The following is a 16,715-nucleotide window of genomic DNA, read 5'->3' on the forward strand; positions in this document are numbered from 1 at the left end:
TTAGATGGGCTCGGGCCCAGAGAACCCTGCGGCGTTTCTGGATGTTGTTGATGAATGGCTTACGCTTTGCAACATAAAGTTTTAACCCACACTTACGGATATAGCGTCGAACTGTATTGACTGACAGTGGTTTTCCAAAGTGTTCCTGAGCCCATGTGGTGATGTCCTTTACACATTGATGTCGGTTCTTAATGCAGTACCGCTTGAGGGCTCGGAGGTCACGGGCATTCAATAATGGTTTACGGCCATGCCGTTTACGCACAGTGATTTCTCCAGATTCCCTGAACCTTTTCACAATATTATGGACTGTAGATGATGATATCCCTAAATTCCTTGCAATTGTACTTTGAGGAATGTTGTTTTTAAACTGTTCAACAATTTGCTCACGCAGTTGTTCACAAAGAGGTGAACCTCGCCCCATCCTTGCATGTGAATGACTTAGCTTGTTCGGGTCTCCCTTTTTTATACCCAGTAACAACTCTCACCTGTTGCTAATTCATCTGTTCACCTGCAAATAGTTGGTTGATTTCCATTCATCCACTTTCTGAGTAGTTATTGACACCTGTCCCAACTATTTTGGCACGTGTTGCTGTCATCAAATTACAGAGTTGATGATTTTCTCCCAAAACAATAAAGTTTATGAGTGAAGACAATAAATATGTTGTCTTTGCTGTGCATTCATTTAAATATGGGTTGAAAAGAATTTGCAATTTACTTGGATCAATTTTTATTTGCAATTAACACACTTTCCCAACTTCATTGGAATTGAGTTTTGTAGTTTATGCAGGTGTGTTTAAGGCTTTTATAAGTAGCCTGTATTGTTTTGTACTAAAAAATGAATAGTTCATAAAATAATATGCTCTATAAAGATAAAGTTGAGTTTAACTTACTTTTGTAAGATGCGCTTCAAGAGGTCCTCCTCCGTGGTAAAATGTGGCCAAAAAGTGTTCCGACCATTTTTCCAACCTCACCAAGCTTTGTTATTCCACTTTCATTTCAAACGAAACACCTCACCTCTTCTTTACACTTTACACCAACCACATTGAATGAATGCACAAGATATTAAATAATGAAAATGTCAAAGTTTTTAGCGCGCTGGAGATACAGTATAGAATGTTTACACCCGAACTAGGAAGAGGAAGCTGGATTTCTTCTTCGGGGTGGATACTGGGTGACCTCTCAGCACCACCATTTGCCAGTAGCGGCGTAAAGAAGCACTACAGCACTGTCGTGTACATAGAGAAAGGTGGACACAATACAAAATCTAACTTATAGCAATGTCCGGATATTTTTCGACATCCCGAGAAAATTTTTTGTATTTACAATTTTACATTAATCGAATGGTCGTAAGTAGGGGGGAGCGTCTGTATAAAAAGTTTGAAAGTTTAAATCAGGTAAAAGTTCATTGTACAGTGGAACCTCGGTTCTCGACCATAATCCGTTCCAGAACCCTGTTCGAGAACCGATTTGTTCAATCACCGAAATCAATTTTCCCATTAAAAATAATGTTAATCGTTTTAATCCGTTCCAACACCCTGAATGTTTAACGTAACCATGAAGCTAACCCAGGCTTATCGTACGTTCACATAATCTTCCGTATGAAAGATTACGCTAACATGAACATGTAAAAATAAAATAATCAGGTTGCTTACAAGTCATTTAGCACCCAAGTCTCTAAAACAAGTGGCTAGCGCTTCATTGGAAAGGGGGGTCCATTCCAACACCCTGAATTTTGGGCTCAGTTCCAACACCCTGAATGTTCGACATAATCATAAAGCTAACCCAGGCTAATCGTAATCTTCCGTACAAAAGATTACGCTAACACGAACGTGTAAAAAAAAAAAAAAAAAAAAAAAAAGATAAAAAGAATTATGAATAGGATTTCTTACCTTTGTGGTGGTCAGCAGAATGCGCATGCTGTATTCCCTAGCAAGATCGGAAACTCGCAAACCTCTTTCATATTCAGCTATTACGTCTTTCTTAAAGGCAATAGTTGTACTAACAACTTTCCTTTTTTCACCTGTCCTGCTTGCACCGACCTTCTTCGGAGGCATAGTTAGGGGCTAAAACACTCCGTTCACCGATATTAATAGCGAAAGCAAAAAGAGGCAAGCGCGCACGTGATAACAGTTGGTCACGAGAAGTGGGGGCAATCTACACCCGTACGCCGCTCAGCATCGCACTCTAGCGTACGCATTGCCGGCGTTCGAACTCCGATTTTTTGACTGAACAGCGAAGCAAGAATTTCTCGAAATTTTTGGTCGAACTCCGATTTGTTCGAACCGAGAGGCGTTCGAAAACTAAGGTTCCACTGTATATTGAAACAGCAAAGGCCATTATAATAATAACAGAATACATTTTCAAATGAACTAAATCCCTGCATAATATTTCATTATTATGAATAATATTTCAATAAGAGACAATTCTCAGAGTCGGAATTCCCATCAGTAGTAAGGTTACACATCCATTTCAGTTAGAACTTTTTAATTCCATCCATCTTACTGAAGGCGCATTCGTCTTTTGTCATTTGAAAGTGCTACAAGTAACCAATAGCAAGCAACATCAGGCATGTCATCGCATTAGTGATGTTCCTGCTTCTTGAGCACGTCGCCTTCACCGTCAGCATTCGGGAAGTTATTCTAGTGTACTGTACATAATAAGTACATCGATCATTTCTTATAAAAACAAATCAGGGTAATCATTCTTGACTCCATCGTGCACTTTTCCATTATGTTGCTAAAGACAAATAGGTGAGTTTCCTTTCACAAGACACAAAGTCCAAGATCTTTCCAAATGGCGTGAAGGCAAAACAAATCTTCGATAGCTCTCTGAAACGCGATTCAAACCGGAGTTCCATCTTTTGGAGGAAAACCAGTTTCTGTCCTCCCCAGAGGTAAACTGTCCCCCATCCACTTCATTTTGCGGAGAAGGGGAGCACCGAGCTGCTGGGCTCGGGGCGCTCCGTCAGGTGGCAAATTGAAGCCCATTTTCCCCGCGGTGCTACTGGTGGAGCCCCCTGCAGGCGGGGGGGTGAGGGTCTTGGTCTGGGCTTCTTCTTCCAAACGAAGCCAATCCATTTTCTGCCGGTGCTGCTTGACGGCGTCGTCCACGCGGGCGTCGATCATCGCCTCGGTCAGAACGCCGTCTTCCGAGGAATACGCCGCCGCCTGCCGGGGTGAGCGAGCGTTACGACTGAAAGTACAGGTTTTTCCGGGTATTTTTTATCTGTCGATTTTGGACCAACCTGCCAGGCCACTCCCAACTTGGAGATCTCTCGACCGGACATGCCTTCCGCCCGTTTGGCGATCTCGGAGCATTTTTTACCGTAATCAAACTGTGCCAGTTTCATTCTCCTGCAAGAGACAGATTTAGAACCATTTTTGGAATTATTATTTTCACTAAATGCCATATGAATAAACATGCAGGATAAAACGCATGACAGAAATGCATTTTTTTCACATATGTATGCATTTTGTCATTTGTCATGTGTTTTGTTGCGTTTCATTGTGTATTTTGTCATTTATCTCGTAGTGATTTTTGCTTTTTCGTATTTTTTTTCACGGATTTAGTTGTGAAATAAATATTTTTTTGTTGTTGCGAATTTATGCGTACATTTTGTCAGGTTTTTTGGGTCACTTCTCATTTATTTTGTTTTGTGTAGTTCACCGGGAATTTTGTCGTTTATTTACTCGTGAATTTTGTCATTTATATTGTATTTTCTCATTTGTGGTGTATTTTCGCATCTCTTTGTCACTTTATTTAATTCTGGATTTCATATTTCGTTGTTAATTTTGCCGTGAATTTTGTCGTTTGTTGTGTATTCCGTTGCGTATTATGTCATTTGTGCTGTGGAATGCTCTTCCCCCTGAGATTTGACCTCAGTGGAAATGTTAAAATCTGAACTTAAAACACACTTTTATTCTATAGCTTATGAATGACCTATATTTCACGTTGACAAGATCTGTGTATTATTTGTTATTACAACATCCATTCCAGCCTGGTCATCCTGGAAAGGGGATTACCTCATGTGCGATTCCCTTCTCAAGGTTTCTTCATTTTCCTCATGTTGAGGCTTTTGAGTTTTTCCTTGCCCTCATGTAGGTTTTAGATCAGGGGATGCTGTAGTAATAGTCTGTGGTTTACAGTGATCTGTGCAGCCCTTTGAGACTCTGATTAAGGGCTATACAACTAAACATGACTTGACGTGTATTTTGTTATTTGTCATTAATTTCATAGTGAATTTCTTAGTAAATTTTGTCCTTTCTTTGGTCTGTTCTCATTTTGTTGAATATTTCGTCATGAAATAACTAAATTCATTTGTCGTGCATTTTGTCATTTCTCTGTCACTTCTCATTTATTTTGTTGCGTATTTCGTCGTAAATTTTGTTATTCATCGTGTATTTCTTTGTCTATTTCCTTGCGTGTTGTCAATTATTTGTGTATTTCGTCGTCAATTTCGCTGTTGAACTTTGTCATTTATTTTGTCGTCAATTTCCTTGTGTATTTTGTCATTTTTTGTTGTAGTGAATTTCGTAATTTATTTGGTCACTTCTCATTTATTTTCTTGTGTATTTCATTGTGAATTTTGTTACGTATTTTGTCATTTCTCATTTATTATCTCATGTATTTTGACGTGTATTTTTTCGTTTATTTTGTCAAAACAAAATGTTATTTAAATGAGGGGGGCAGTTACAACAAATATGTTATAAACCAATGGGTGAAAAGCTAAACGAGTAGTAGCGGCCTCCTCATTTGAAACACGTTTTGTCATGGCAAAATACACAACAAAATAAAAACTGAGATTAATATATTATATTATTATATTATATTATATCATAGTCTATATCAATACGTTACATTGGGTATTTATGCATTATATTCCTTTACTTTGTTATTGTTTTGTTTTCAACACGGGGATGCTGCTGGAAGTGTCAATTTCCCTACAGGGGTGAATAAAGTATATCTATCTATCTAAATAAATAAACTAAAATATTGCATTGATGTTAAATATTTCGGTATAACGTGATTTCGGACTAGTGGCCATGGGAGTACGGTGCCCGCCCAGAGACTGGAGGTCGCTGGTCCGAGCGTCTGCAGAGTCATACCAAAGACAACAATGGTACCATGTTGCCTCCCTGCTTGGGGCTCGGCATTAGGGGGTTTGGTCACCTAAGGACTCCCAATGGTTGGGTTGAGCGAGGGGGCTGGGAATCCCCTCCTTTGTATCAATCTCCCAGAAAGAGTCAAGAATGCAAGTGTGTTGTTGACTCTAGCCACCTCCCACTAGGGGGATATGGCTCCGGTATATACATACATACATACATACATACACACATACTACAATGCATGGCGTGATTTATGTATGTTTTTGTTTATGCAGAAGGCTTAAATATTAAGGTATTCGTTTCTACATTCGACAGGACTGCTCCTTCAAAGATCTCCCCTTTACTCGGGTTTCCTCATGTTAAAGCATTTGCTTCTTACCACCCCTTTTCGAACATATTATGTAACGTTATTCTGTTGTTGAGTTATTGTCTTTGTTTTGTTGTTGAGTTTTTGTTTTGGTTCTGTTTTTATTTTGATGTTCGAATAAAGTTTTCATTCATTCCAGAAATTACTCGATACTCACTGTCTCCCCCCAGTGGCAGGCTCCAGCACGTATCTGTCAAAATATAAGCGCACCAGTCTCTCTCTCTCCTCCAGGCCCGGAAGAGCAAAATTGACGATTTCGTCTATGCGGTCGTTGATGGCCCAGTCAAACTGCTCAGGCTGGTTACTGGCCAGCACCAGCATGAATCTGGATGCCAGGTAGAGAGAAAGAAACAAAAAAAAGCACAATTATAAAGGCTATAAAAAAAGAGAGACATTTTCCAGGGTTTACCTGTTGCTCTGCTCTCCGGTGCGATACAAGAATGCATTCAGAGTGGCTCGAAGGTCTTCGCTGATTTTCTCCTGTAAGTCAGCAAAAACGATTCGTTGGTTGTTTCCTCAATTGGTTTTAAGAGTACTAGAATAGACTAGAATAGATTTGAGTGGCCTTAATTTTCATTATACAATAGCACACGGGTGCAAAACATGCGGCCTGCTGGCTGGCCAAGTGTTTGAATACGGCCTGCAAAACAACACCAATACATTTTCATTTTCATTTCATTAACTTTAGTTGTTTTAATAGGTCAAATTAAATATACATTTTTAAAGTGCTGTGTATCTTCAAAGGGACACTGTGTAATTTAAAAATGTACCACAAATGCCTCAGTTTTCCTAATACAGCACTTGAACACAAAATGGTTTTACTCACATGTATTGATGTACATTAAAAGTACCGGTAATATGCTAAGAAAAATGATTATTCCGTTTTCAATATTGGACAGCAACAACAGATTGCATAGTACGTTATTTTGACTGTCATGCTATACTTTTGTTCGTTGTTTTGACTATTATGCATTGTTTACATGATGGTCACTATCAGCCTATCATGTTGCTGTTCTTTGATTTCCACACCCTTAGGAGTGGATTTGCTTTTGCAACATTAAATTAATTTAAAATAAAATTAAATGGTTCGGTTAGGGCTTTTAGAACGGGTTGGAATTTTTTATATGAGGTTTGGGCTCTGTCCTGTTCTCTTTGCAAGTTCAAAATCCATTGATATATTTTCCCACTAATTTTGAGGGTCTACTTAACTTATCAATGACATTTCAAACTCACTGTAGATCTTTTCCGTAGGAAGGCGTCAGCCTCGTCGACAAACAGCAGGAGGCTGGAAGATAACAAAAAAACATTAATCAAAATAACTAAATGAAAGAATACAAATAACTGTTACCATGGATACCAAACTCCAGTTTGGCTCTGGATACAGACATTCTGTTTTCAGGATGGTCGGATCGGTAAAAGAATGCCAACATAAAATTGTTAGCTTACCGTAGCTTTTCAGTGTTACGCTTCATCATTCAGCCTACATTAGTCGCCTAACCTACATGTTTTAATCATGGATGACAGGGGATCTTTTCTAAACATAACACATTTATTCACAAAAAATGGAGAAAAAAAAAAAGATTTTCATTTTTGGCATTGAATGGGTGAACTGCTTTAATTAAACAGTGGAGCGAATACAGTTTTACACTTGAACAGACTCACCACACATTACAAACTCAAGTGGAAGCATTTAGAAATATGCTACAACTGTGACCTTAATTGTCGCACCAGTTTAAAATAAATACAAAATAAAAAGTTTTAGCAGTGCACAGACACAAGGTTAGACTCCATTAGATCAAACTTCTAAAGCTGAGAGTACATCCTTTACTGCCTTCTGGCGGCCAAGGGAGCATTTGGTTTGTATTTATTTTAAAAATCTATTTTTGTAGAGTAGAGGTGGGTAAACTGCGGCACCAGAGCCACATATATAAATATATAATAGTACATAAAGTACTACTGACAAAAAATATTTTATGGTGCTCACTTTGCCCCAAATGTCCCACTGTGTGTCTACAACAGGAATACTACTACAGAAATACTACAAAACCAAATATCTAATTAATTGCTTTACAACAGAGGTTTCGTGTATTATATTGCATTCACTCTAAAAAAAAATACTATAGAAATACTACAAAAATACTACTACACGAATACTAAACTATAGAAATGCTACTACTTCGCGCTTCAGTTATCGCTGGTTCACTTATTCTATGGAAAAAAATAATATCTATTAAAAAAATATTTTAAAAAAAGATAAAAAATAAAATAGAATAAAAAAAAAATCAACGACCAACACGCCCTGCACCGTTGCGGGCAGCAAAGATTCAAGCCGATTGGACATTCAATTAAGACTGCGCAAGAGGGAGGAGCGGCTGGCAGAGACAGTCAAGATGCATGCAGACCGGCCGGCACCTCTTGAATCGGAATCTTTGATGCCGATTGGTCAATTCATATCTTGGCGTCTTTCATACTGTATTGTGCCCGGACACCTGCACTGCCTTTTATCTGCATCTCAAAGCGGTTGAGTCCTGCTCCTCCGTCATGCCGAAGACTTTGTTTTCTTTGCTACCCAGTGATAATGTGTTAAACATTCTACACATAAGTCTCACCGAAGTATGAATTCATATGAACTATGGAACACAAACTGCAACTTATAGTCCAGAAAATACAGTAGTCGCCCACCCCTGATCGAGAGACGGACTTCTTTTTTGGAAATCTATCACGCGCCGGATTAGGTTGAACGAAACGTGTAACACAGCATGTTTTCATTCTGGCATGTTCTGTATCTTACCCACGCCTGCTGGTGTTAGCCCAGTCGAAAACTTTATGCATGGCCGTCACTCCATCCCGCCCCATAGGCGCCACGTCACCACCGGTCATGATTGCGTAATCCATCCCAGAATGCACCGCCAGTTTCTGCTCGAAAAGCGACAAAAGCCTCAAGTTTTTTTTCCAATTTGAAAAGTTGTCAACGTCGCACGCTTACCTTTGCAAAGAGTGTTTTGCCGGTGCCGGGCGGTCCGTACATGAGGATGTTCCTGTAGAGGCCGTTATTCTGCCTGGTGTTCCTCGTTGCGATGGCGATATCTCGCACGCGCTCTTCCAAAGTGGGCTGCAAGTTACGGAAAATTAAAACAAGATGAAAGCTATGGAGGACTGACCCTGCAATATGTATAAATACAAAGAAATATATGCTGTATAAATGAATCACATAATAGCATGCTGTTTATTCATTTACAACAAAATGTTTTTCATAGGAGTGGGTGGGTCAAACTGGCTGAGATTTATGCTTATTGACTGATTAGTCATGAATGGATTGACTATAAGAGAAAAGCTCGGCCAGCTCAACCTATACCTCATTTGAATATCATCTTGATGTGAACAAATAGATACCAATAAATGACTAAATAAATGGCAAAGTTATTGATAAAATATATTTGCTCGGAAAATGATAGTGATCCCAAGAGCCAAGAAGAAACCCGCAGGTTCGAGAGCGTTCTCTATTTGGGCCCCGGTGCTGTGGAATGCTCTGCCCTCTGAGATTTGATCTGCAACCCCGGTGGAACTGTTTAAATCTAGGCTTAAAACACACTTCTATTCTGTCGCTTATAAATGATGTTGACCTCAGGAATACATCAACTAGACATTCTGTTATTACCTATATTTCATGTTGATGATGTCTGTGTATTGTCTGGACAGCCCTTTGAGACATCTTGTGATTATGGGCTATACAAATAGACACGACTTGGCAAAATAGATAATCAAAATAATACCTGAATAAAAAATTCACCAAATATGGTACACGACAAAATAAATGCCTGAATAAATGACAAAATAAATTATAAAACGCACAACAAAATAAATGACAAAATAAACACCAATAACTGACAAAATAGACGGCAAAATAATACATAAATAAATGACAAAATAAATTATAAAACGCACAACAAAATAAATACAGAAAAAAATGTAAAAGACTAACAGACAAAATAAGGGACAAATACACGATATAATACCCTTTAAAATAAACTACAAAATAAAGGACAAACCAAATACCAAAAGGAATGGAATAATACTTGACAAAACACATAAACAAATAAAATAAATGACCAATACCGAAATAAATCATAAAAAAAAGACAAAATACACAAATATAGGCGACAAAATACTCAACTGACAAAATCAACCACAAATGCATTAATGAATATTTAGTATATGTCAATCATTTGCATATTATGTGATTTATTTATGTGTTTCAATCGATTAAATGGCATATTGTTACTGCAAGTATCCAGCAGATGGCACTAATGCACCATAAACAACCATGGAGCAATCAACATTGTCAATATGAAAATAAAAAACGTTTCATTTTTTTCTGATTTTTGCAATTTTCCCTGAAAATACACATTTTGCCATTATTTGATGTGATGAACTAGGAAGATTTGGAGTATTCTTTCAGTAAGGGGGTAAACCAACGAATTATTTTTTTCCGCCGCTACAAAGCTGTTATCGTTACTGACAAGTCAAAAGCGGTGCATTACTATGGCTGCAGAATGCTAATGTGTCCCTCTTGGCACACCAGACGCCAATTTCAGCGGTGCAGTTTTTCGCTCTACTCCGGGTTGTTAACGTCACGTCTTTTCGGATCATGTCACCGTTCAAAATAAAGACTATCATATAGTTAGGTATCGATTATGAATACAGTATTTACTGATGTGCCGAAAGAAAAGGCGGGACATTTTTCGCAAAAGGCGGGACATTTTTCACGAACGAAACGTCTCTTTGAGAGGTCTCTTTGAAGTGAACAAATGAAGCCGTATGCCCTCCAATAAAAGCTGGTTCCCTCCAAGACGCCTTTTTTCACTTATGATTGGTCAATTGCCATTTTTGGGGCATTTTGTGTTGTCTACTTTAAATTTGAAAGACCTAAAGGTTGAAATTGTTTTGTATTTTATCTTTTTACGTTGTAGATTTAAAAAAAAAAAAAAAAAAAATCATTATATTTCCTGTGTTTTTCAGTGGTAATGTGTTCATATCAAAATATGTTTATTATTTTTTACTTTTTTTTAAATCTATCCTTTCTTTTTGTTATTGTATTTTTCCTTCAGTTTCTTTGTCAATTTTTGTCTTTTTTTTTATTTATTTCCCCCTCTTTTTAAGTTACATAATAATTGGTAACATAGGGATCAAAGCAAAAAAAAAAAAGAAAAACCCCAAAGAACCGTTTGGGACCCTTAAGGTTTAGTGAGCAGAGCCGAAAGAGCCGGTTCTATGAAAATAGTCGGAATTCCTACCTCTACAAGTAAACGCGGTGTTTCAAATTGGCTCCCGAACTTTTTAATTCTTTGACATACAACAACTTCTTTAAGAGTAATGGAACTAGTTACTTTCCCTAGTAACTTGTTATTTTTACTACAGAGTAATTCAGTTACTATATCAGTTACTTTTTGGAAGAAGTAGTGAGTAACTATACATAATTACGTTTTAAGAGTAACGTGCCCAACACTGATCATTGGTATGTATGATACATCCATTTCTCCATTTGACAAGATTGGTCCTCCATAGAAAACGTTGCGAAAGTCATCTTTTTGTGACCGTATGCATCTTACATTGAGCACGACTCCTTCGAGGGCATCCTGAGGCTTGCTCTTCAGCCTTTTGACCGTCTAAAAATGAAACCACAAGCTGGTCAGAGACGCGGAAAGCAATCGGGCACGTTAAATTCGAAAGCCGGCTCCACCTTGATAGGATGCTTTACGGCTTCGGCCACAGTGAAGCGCGACGTTTCTCGCACCAGGGACGGCTTCCCCAGCCGGGCCTCGATATAACGGCCCGCCACCCCGGTAGCGTTGCGGGCAGAATACACACCCACGGCCAAGAGGGTCAACCCGGCAACCTGCGAGGGACGAATCGGGCGACTTGAGCGACGCGGGGCGTTTAAGGTTCTGCCAATTGACTCACCGTGGCCGTGACTTTGTCCCAGTCGGACACGAAGGCTCGGAATCCTTCTCCGAACACAGCACCTGCAGTCCTAAAATGCACAATGTCGACATTACCTCGACTACCAGGCGCACCTAAATTGGCCAGAAACTGAAGTCTTTATTATGCCTTTATCCTGGAGTGCCACGTCTAATCTTGTTATAAGCAATGGTTACTATGGTGTTATCAATGAAAAAGACAGTTCTAAAACAGATTACAGGCATTACTTTTAAGTTATTAATTTAAGGCGAAAAGGAGACTACCTTAAATTAATATTTGGTTTCAGTAAATAACTACTCAAGAAATTCATACATCCTCCAGTCTAATATTTGACACACTGAAAAAATATTAACAAATATACAAAAGATCATTATCCTCATAATCCTTTATTACTAATATTCAAATTATTAGTACATTTAAAAAACAAACAAAACAAAAAAAAAACACTACCGGCCTGAAAATGAAAAAATAAAACCAACTGAACGCAGTTACCGTATTTTCATGACTATAAGGCGCACCTAAAAGCCTTTTTTTTTTTTTCAAAAGCTGACCATGCGCCTTATAATACAGTGCGCCTTATATATGGATCAATATTGAGTCGCAAGGTCTCGCAACTAAGGCAAACAGCCGCCGACTAGATTTTATCCCGTAGGCGAAGTTGTCCGCGGTGTATGCTGGGATATATATACCGGCGTTTCATTTCCTAAGCAATGTGTCAATCATCATTTGAATCGGTGACTATTGGCTATTGTTATTTGGAGGTAAAGGAGGCGGGTCCTTTTTAGCATTTACAGGCTCGCATAGGCTCAAGCGGGGCAAAACAAGGCCTGCAATTGGCCGAAAAAGATGAATGTGAATCACGTTAGGTTGCTCTACGGCATGGAGAAAACATTTTTTACTAGTCTGTATTTGTGAACAGGAATTATGGGGCTTAACAGACAGCTAGCAACAAGCAACGTTCACTGATGCAGATGCTTTTCGACAGATTTTTGTCGGCATTATTGTGTGTTTTGGAGTGTGAAAATATTTCACACAGTTGGAGTTACTACACTACCGGATGTAAGAGGACCATGGTTGAGTATTATTACTGAACGTGATGGCTGCAAGACGACTTTGGTGAGCCATTTTCCCGGTATCTTGTTTGACCCTGATCTTTATGTTCCTGTTACGAGTCTATTTTTATATTCAATTCAAAGTGTTTATTGTCATATGTACAGTTGAGAACCACGTTTCCCTGCACAATTCTTACTTTGCTGTCCACTCAGTTGTCAGCGAAAAAAAAAAAAAAAAAACTAAGAAATGGTTAGCATTTCTTGAATCCCAAGAGTTGAACCTTCCTATTGATATGTGGAATGATGCATTTGAGTGATTGGTGACATCGTACAGACATCGTGTCCGTACATATCTGAGACACGTATTTGCTTTTTTGTGAGCCGTCGGAATGTTAAGGGGTTAATAAGTTTGACTGAACTATCTGACTGTTTTGTTGACATTCCCACAGTAGCGCCTTATAGTCCGGTGCGTCTTATGTATGGAAAATATAGGACAGACTATTTAGGGGGGCTGCTCCTTATAGTTGTGAAAATACTGTAATTAAAACGAAAAATTAAGAGGAATTAACACTGTTCTGTTAAATGAGTAAGTTCAATGCAATTTATTGTTTATTTAGAAAGATTTTTCCCCACTTTAGTCGTAATATAAATCAGTCATCCTAGCTAATATTTGACACAGAATTTAAAACTACATCAGCTAATTTGCAACACTGAAATAGAAGAGTATGACATTTAGTTGTGATATTTATTGAATGAGATTTAGACATTGTCGCATCCCTGCAAGAGCGTGTCAAAAATGAAAGGTACGAAACCAACAACGGTTCTATGACTGCCGGAGAATCTTGTCACCCGGAATCAAACTTGGGGTGACCCTGCAATGTATACACCTTCCCAGGCCTGAAAAGCGACAAATTTGCTATGCATTTCTTGAACTGCGTAGGGAAATTCACATGCTCCTTAAAGCACTGCCTCAGGGGTTTAGTAGCGAGGGAATAGAACCGGCATCTTACTTGATAGACTCGAGCACCGTCTGCCGATGTTCAGCGGCCTTCAGGCGGATTTGCTCGCGGATGATGTCGGCGTTCTCCCGCTCCACACGAGCTCGCGCTTTGGTCTCGGCCTCGATACGCAGCATCTCGTTCTTGTGCCTCAGCTCCATCTCGTGCTCGATAGTCGCTATAGAAGGGTCAGAAACATCAGCTTTTTCTAATTAAAGGTTCGTATACCTTCTTCATAGCCAAATTCAAGTGCCTTTTAAGGACTTTCAAAGCCAATTTTTCAATTTCTCCTGTACCATTACAGTAGAAATCCGGTGTGAATTATGTATTTAGAAGAGCCACAAATATATCTGTGATTTTTCCTCTAGCATTAGCATTAATCAAGATGTATGATTCAGCTCTTGGGTAAATCGCATAGATGTGAATCTGAACAAAACGTGCATAAATATTTTGGAGACAAACCCCTCCCCATATAAGTGTTGGGTAAAAATGTAATATGCAGCTTACATTTTCAGTTGCGGGAAGTTCTTGCCATTGCAATTCACCACTGGGAAACGCTACCATAACTTTTTGCATAGCCCAAAATAAATGTTCATAATTGATACGCAACCCTTGCACTAATACACATTTCATTGTGCCCTTCTTGGGTGTAGCATACACCAATCCTCTTGGGCAAAACCCATTGTGCGTGATGACGCCTCATAGAATAATGCCATACAAACTAATGTCAGCAGCCGTTAATCAGAAGGGAAAAAATGCAATGGCAAAGCCAAGCAAACTTGTTGTAAAACATGGTAATGATTTAAAGCATTTATAAGCACTTCACCCAAAATTCAAGCACTCTTCAATCTTTTAAAATATTAACCGTGCTAATAATCCGGTTTTGGTTTTTGAAGAATACCAAAGCACACACCTTTCCTCATTGCTTCCTGTTTCTGTACAGACTCTTCCTGCTTGCGGAGGTTTTCTTCATTTAACATTTGCTGAATGGAAAAAAAACAAACTGAGGACGTTTTTCATTCTATATATGTCAAATTAAAGCAGGACAGTTCACCTGTTGCCTGAGTTGGTCTTCATAGCGCTGTCGGGCTAGCTTGTCCTGGTACTGAGCCCTCTGCAGAAGACAGGAGGAAAATGTTTGAAAAAGTTGGGGTGAGGAAATAACCCAGAAACAAAACTCACCGCTTGATGCTGCTTGGATTCCTCATTCAGCGTTTTCCTCCTCTCTTCACCCTGGATTTTTATCTGATCGCCTTTCAGCTGCTCCACAGCCGCTTCATACTCCTGAAGTGAATACCAAGAGTCAAGTCATGATCACTGATGCTTGTCTTTTTTAGGATGTACCTTAATTTTGCTCTGATGCTCCATCTGGGTGCTCTGCTCCTGCATACGAGCCAAATCTAGAGCTTCCTTGGCATGTCCTACAAATGGCAAAATACAGATTAGCGGTCGTCAGTCTTGGAATTAACAAGTTACAGAGAAGGCATTAGCGCAATTATTTTTCTCGGTAACTATTACTGTAACTTGCATGATATGTTTTACTTATTAAATGCAGATTAAATGTACTCCTGCATCCCTCACATTGTCACGTACAACCCTCAATACGGCCGGCGCCAACATAAACTGTACAAAGTACAACTAAATACATTTATGGCAGTGCCTTCTCAAGCACCAGGTATGAGAACGCGGAATTTCACCTCATAGAGATAATCTCCCTACCGTATATACTCGCAAAGCTGGATCACTATATAACTATAAAATAAAACAGGGTGGGGATTAGCTTGTATGCACATTTTTGGTTGTGTGTTATCTGTAGCGAATGTGAAGCAGTCGGTGGAGGGGGGTGCGGTTTGTATGGGACAAACAAACTTAAGGAAAATCAATGGAGCAACCTGAGCACAGAATTTACAGTCAAAGTGTGCGCAACAGAGGAGATCTTTGAGTGGTTTGAAGCCCAGAGACAGAATGGATATGGAGTGTCTCGGCTAAGTATTTGTTTACAAGCTCTCAAGCAAAGAAATGAAAAAGGTTTGTGTAAACACTTCATTCTATTTGTTTTATTATATGCTAAAAATAAATCAGTTTTAGGGGGTAGGCTTATTTGCAAGTTTATGTGGTGATTTGCAATTGTTAATTTCAAAGTAAGGCGCTACTTTTTGGAGTCAGTAACCGGAGTGGGGATTATTAGTTACTTTTTAAACAAGGAAACATTTCTTGGCCTGAAAAGGGTTGGGCGCCACCAGGCTGCACTTGCCTAAGACACAACATAATAAATGGTGCCCTTACCAACTTATTGGTTAAGGGATCCAATCAACCAACAAACAAATAACTAAATAACGATATTTTTTCGATTTCACTGGTGGTGGTAGTTGATGTTTGGGAGAGCATTTGAAGTCTTTTGAGACTCAGTTAAATAAATTGACAAGAATGTTTTACTAAAAGTAGCAGTTCGTATATCAACCTAGTGACCTTTGAACCGTGCATGAGTTTAAAAGCCGATGGGATGAACCAACATTCAACTTGGTTGCTATAACGACGCAATTAACTGGAAAGTACCAATATTAAGACCCCCAAAAGTGTAACTGCCACCCCTCCTCATTTTCTTTCTGTCATACTTACGGGACTTATCGAGATCCTTGGCCGCCTGTGCAGCCCTTTCCAACCCGGTGGGATCGAAGTTACTCCATTTGTCCTTGGGTTTATCTCCCCCGCCACTGGAGCCTCCGGCCGGTGGCGGCGGGGGTGAAGGCGGAACCGGCAAACCTGGAGGAGGCTCCGGTTGTCCCTTATTCAGGCCGAAGAGCCACGACATTTTCGGGAGTGGATAAAGTTGAATTTAGGAGGAGAGAGGAAGCTTCCGATGCTCTGTCACTGTGCTTCCTCCACGCGCGTGCGACTCTATGGTGATTTGCGCATGCGTAGCGGAGGAGACCGGTTATGCTGAGTACAGACGATGTAGATTGGCTATGATTGAGTGTTCTTTCTTTTCATTGGCGGATAAATCCACTGAGGTCAGAAATGTAACCCCGCCCAAACAGGAGACGGAAAGCACAAAGGGGAAAATTTGTAATACTGGCTGTAATGTCGGCTTATTACATCAGGTTGAGTGGTTGTGAATGTCAAACATTTGACTTTGCCGGAAGTCATTGGATCCCATGTGATCTTGTCAGTTGATTTACTTGAGCTTTGAACGCACGAACAGTTGTTCTTTTTA

General features: G+C 39.3%; 1 protein-coding gene across 1 annotated transcript; it reads right to left on the bottom strand.

The window, feature by feature from the left end:
* Window positions 1–2,467: 2,467 nt before the first annotated feature.
* Window positions 2,468–16,435, bottom strand: atad3 (ATPase family AAA domain containing 3). Its single transcript, XM_088337167.1, has 16 exons — window positions 16,121–16,435; window positions 14,846–14,922; window positions 14,684–14,785; window positions 14,556–14,615; window positions 14,415–14,484; window positions 13,514–13,679; window positions 11,434–11,503; window positions 11,213–11,368; window positions 11,082–11,138; window positions 8,459–8,584; window positions 8,264–8,388; window positions 6,706–6,757; window positions 5,882–5,952; window positions 5,630–5,797; window positions 3,245–3,353; window positions 2,468–3,167 (listed from the first exon to the last, which is right to left on the bottom strand). The coding sequence occupies exons 1-16, from the start codon at window positions 16,311–16,313 to the stop codon at window positions 2,841–2,843; spliced, it is 1,929 nt and encodes a 642-aa protein (XP_088193293.1). The 5' UTR covers window positions 16,314–16,435; the 3' UTR covers window positions 2,468–2,840.
* Window positions 16,436–16,715: the final 280 nt, after the last annotated feature.

This window comes from Urocampus carinirostris, chromosome 6 (assembly GCF_059441175.1).
Source record: "Urocampus carinirostris isolate Australia breed hairy pipefish chromosome 6, RoL_Ucar_1.0, whole genome shotgun sequence".
In the NCBI taxonomy this organism is placed as follows: Eukaryota; Metazoa; Chordata; class Actinopteri; order Syngnathiformes; family Syngnathidae; genus Urocampus; species Urocampus carinirostris.

What these genes read in the sequence shown, in the direction of transcription:
- atad3 (XM_088337167.1), bottom strand. Translation starts at nt 16,313, where the DNA reads ATGTCGTGGCTCTTCGGCCTGAATAAGGGACAACCGGAGCCTCCTCCA. An exon ending in GCTAACACCAGCAGGCGTGG is followed by an intron (nt 6,758 to 8,263) that starts GTAAGATACAGA and finishes GTTATCTTCCAG; the next exon opens with CCTCCTGCTGTTTGTCGACG. An exon ending in TCCTACGGAAAAGATCTACA is followed by an intron (nt 5,953 to 6,705) that starts GTGAGTTTGAAA and finishes GCTGACTTACAG; the next exon opens with GAGAAAATCAGCGAAGACCT.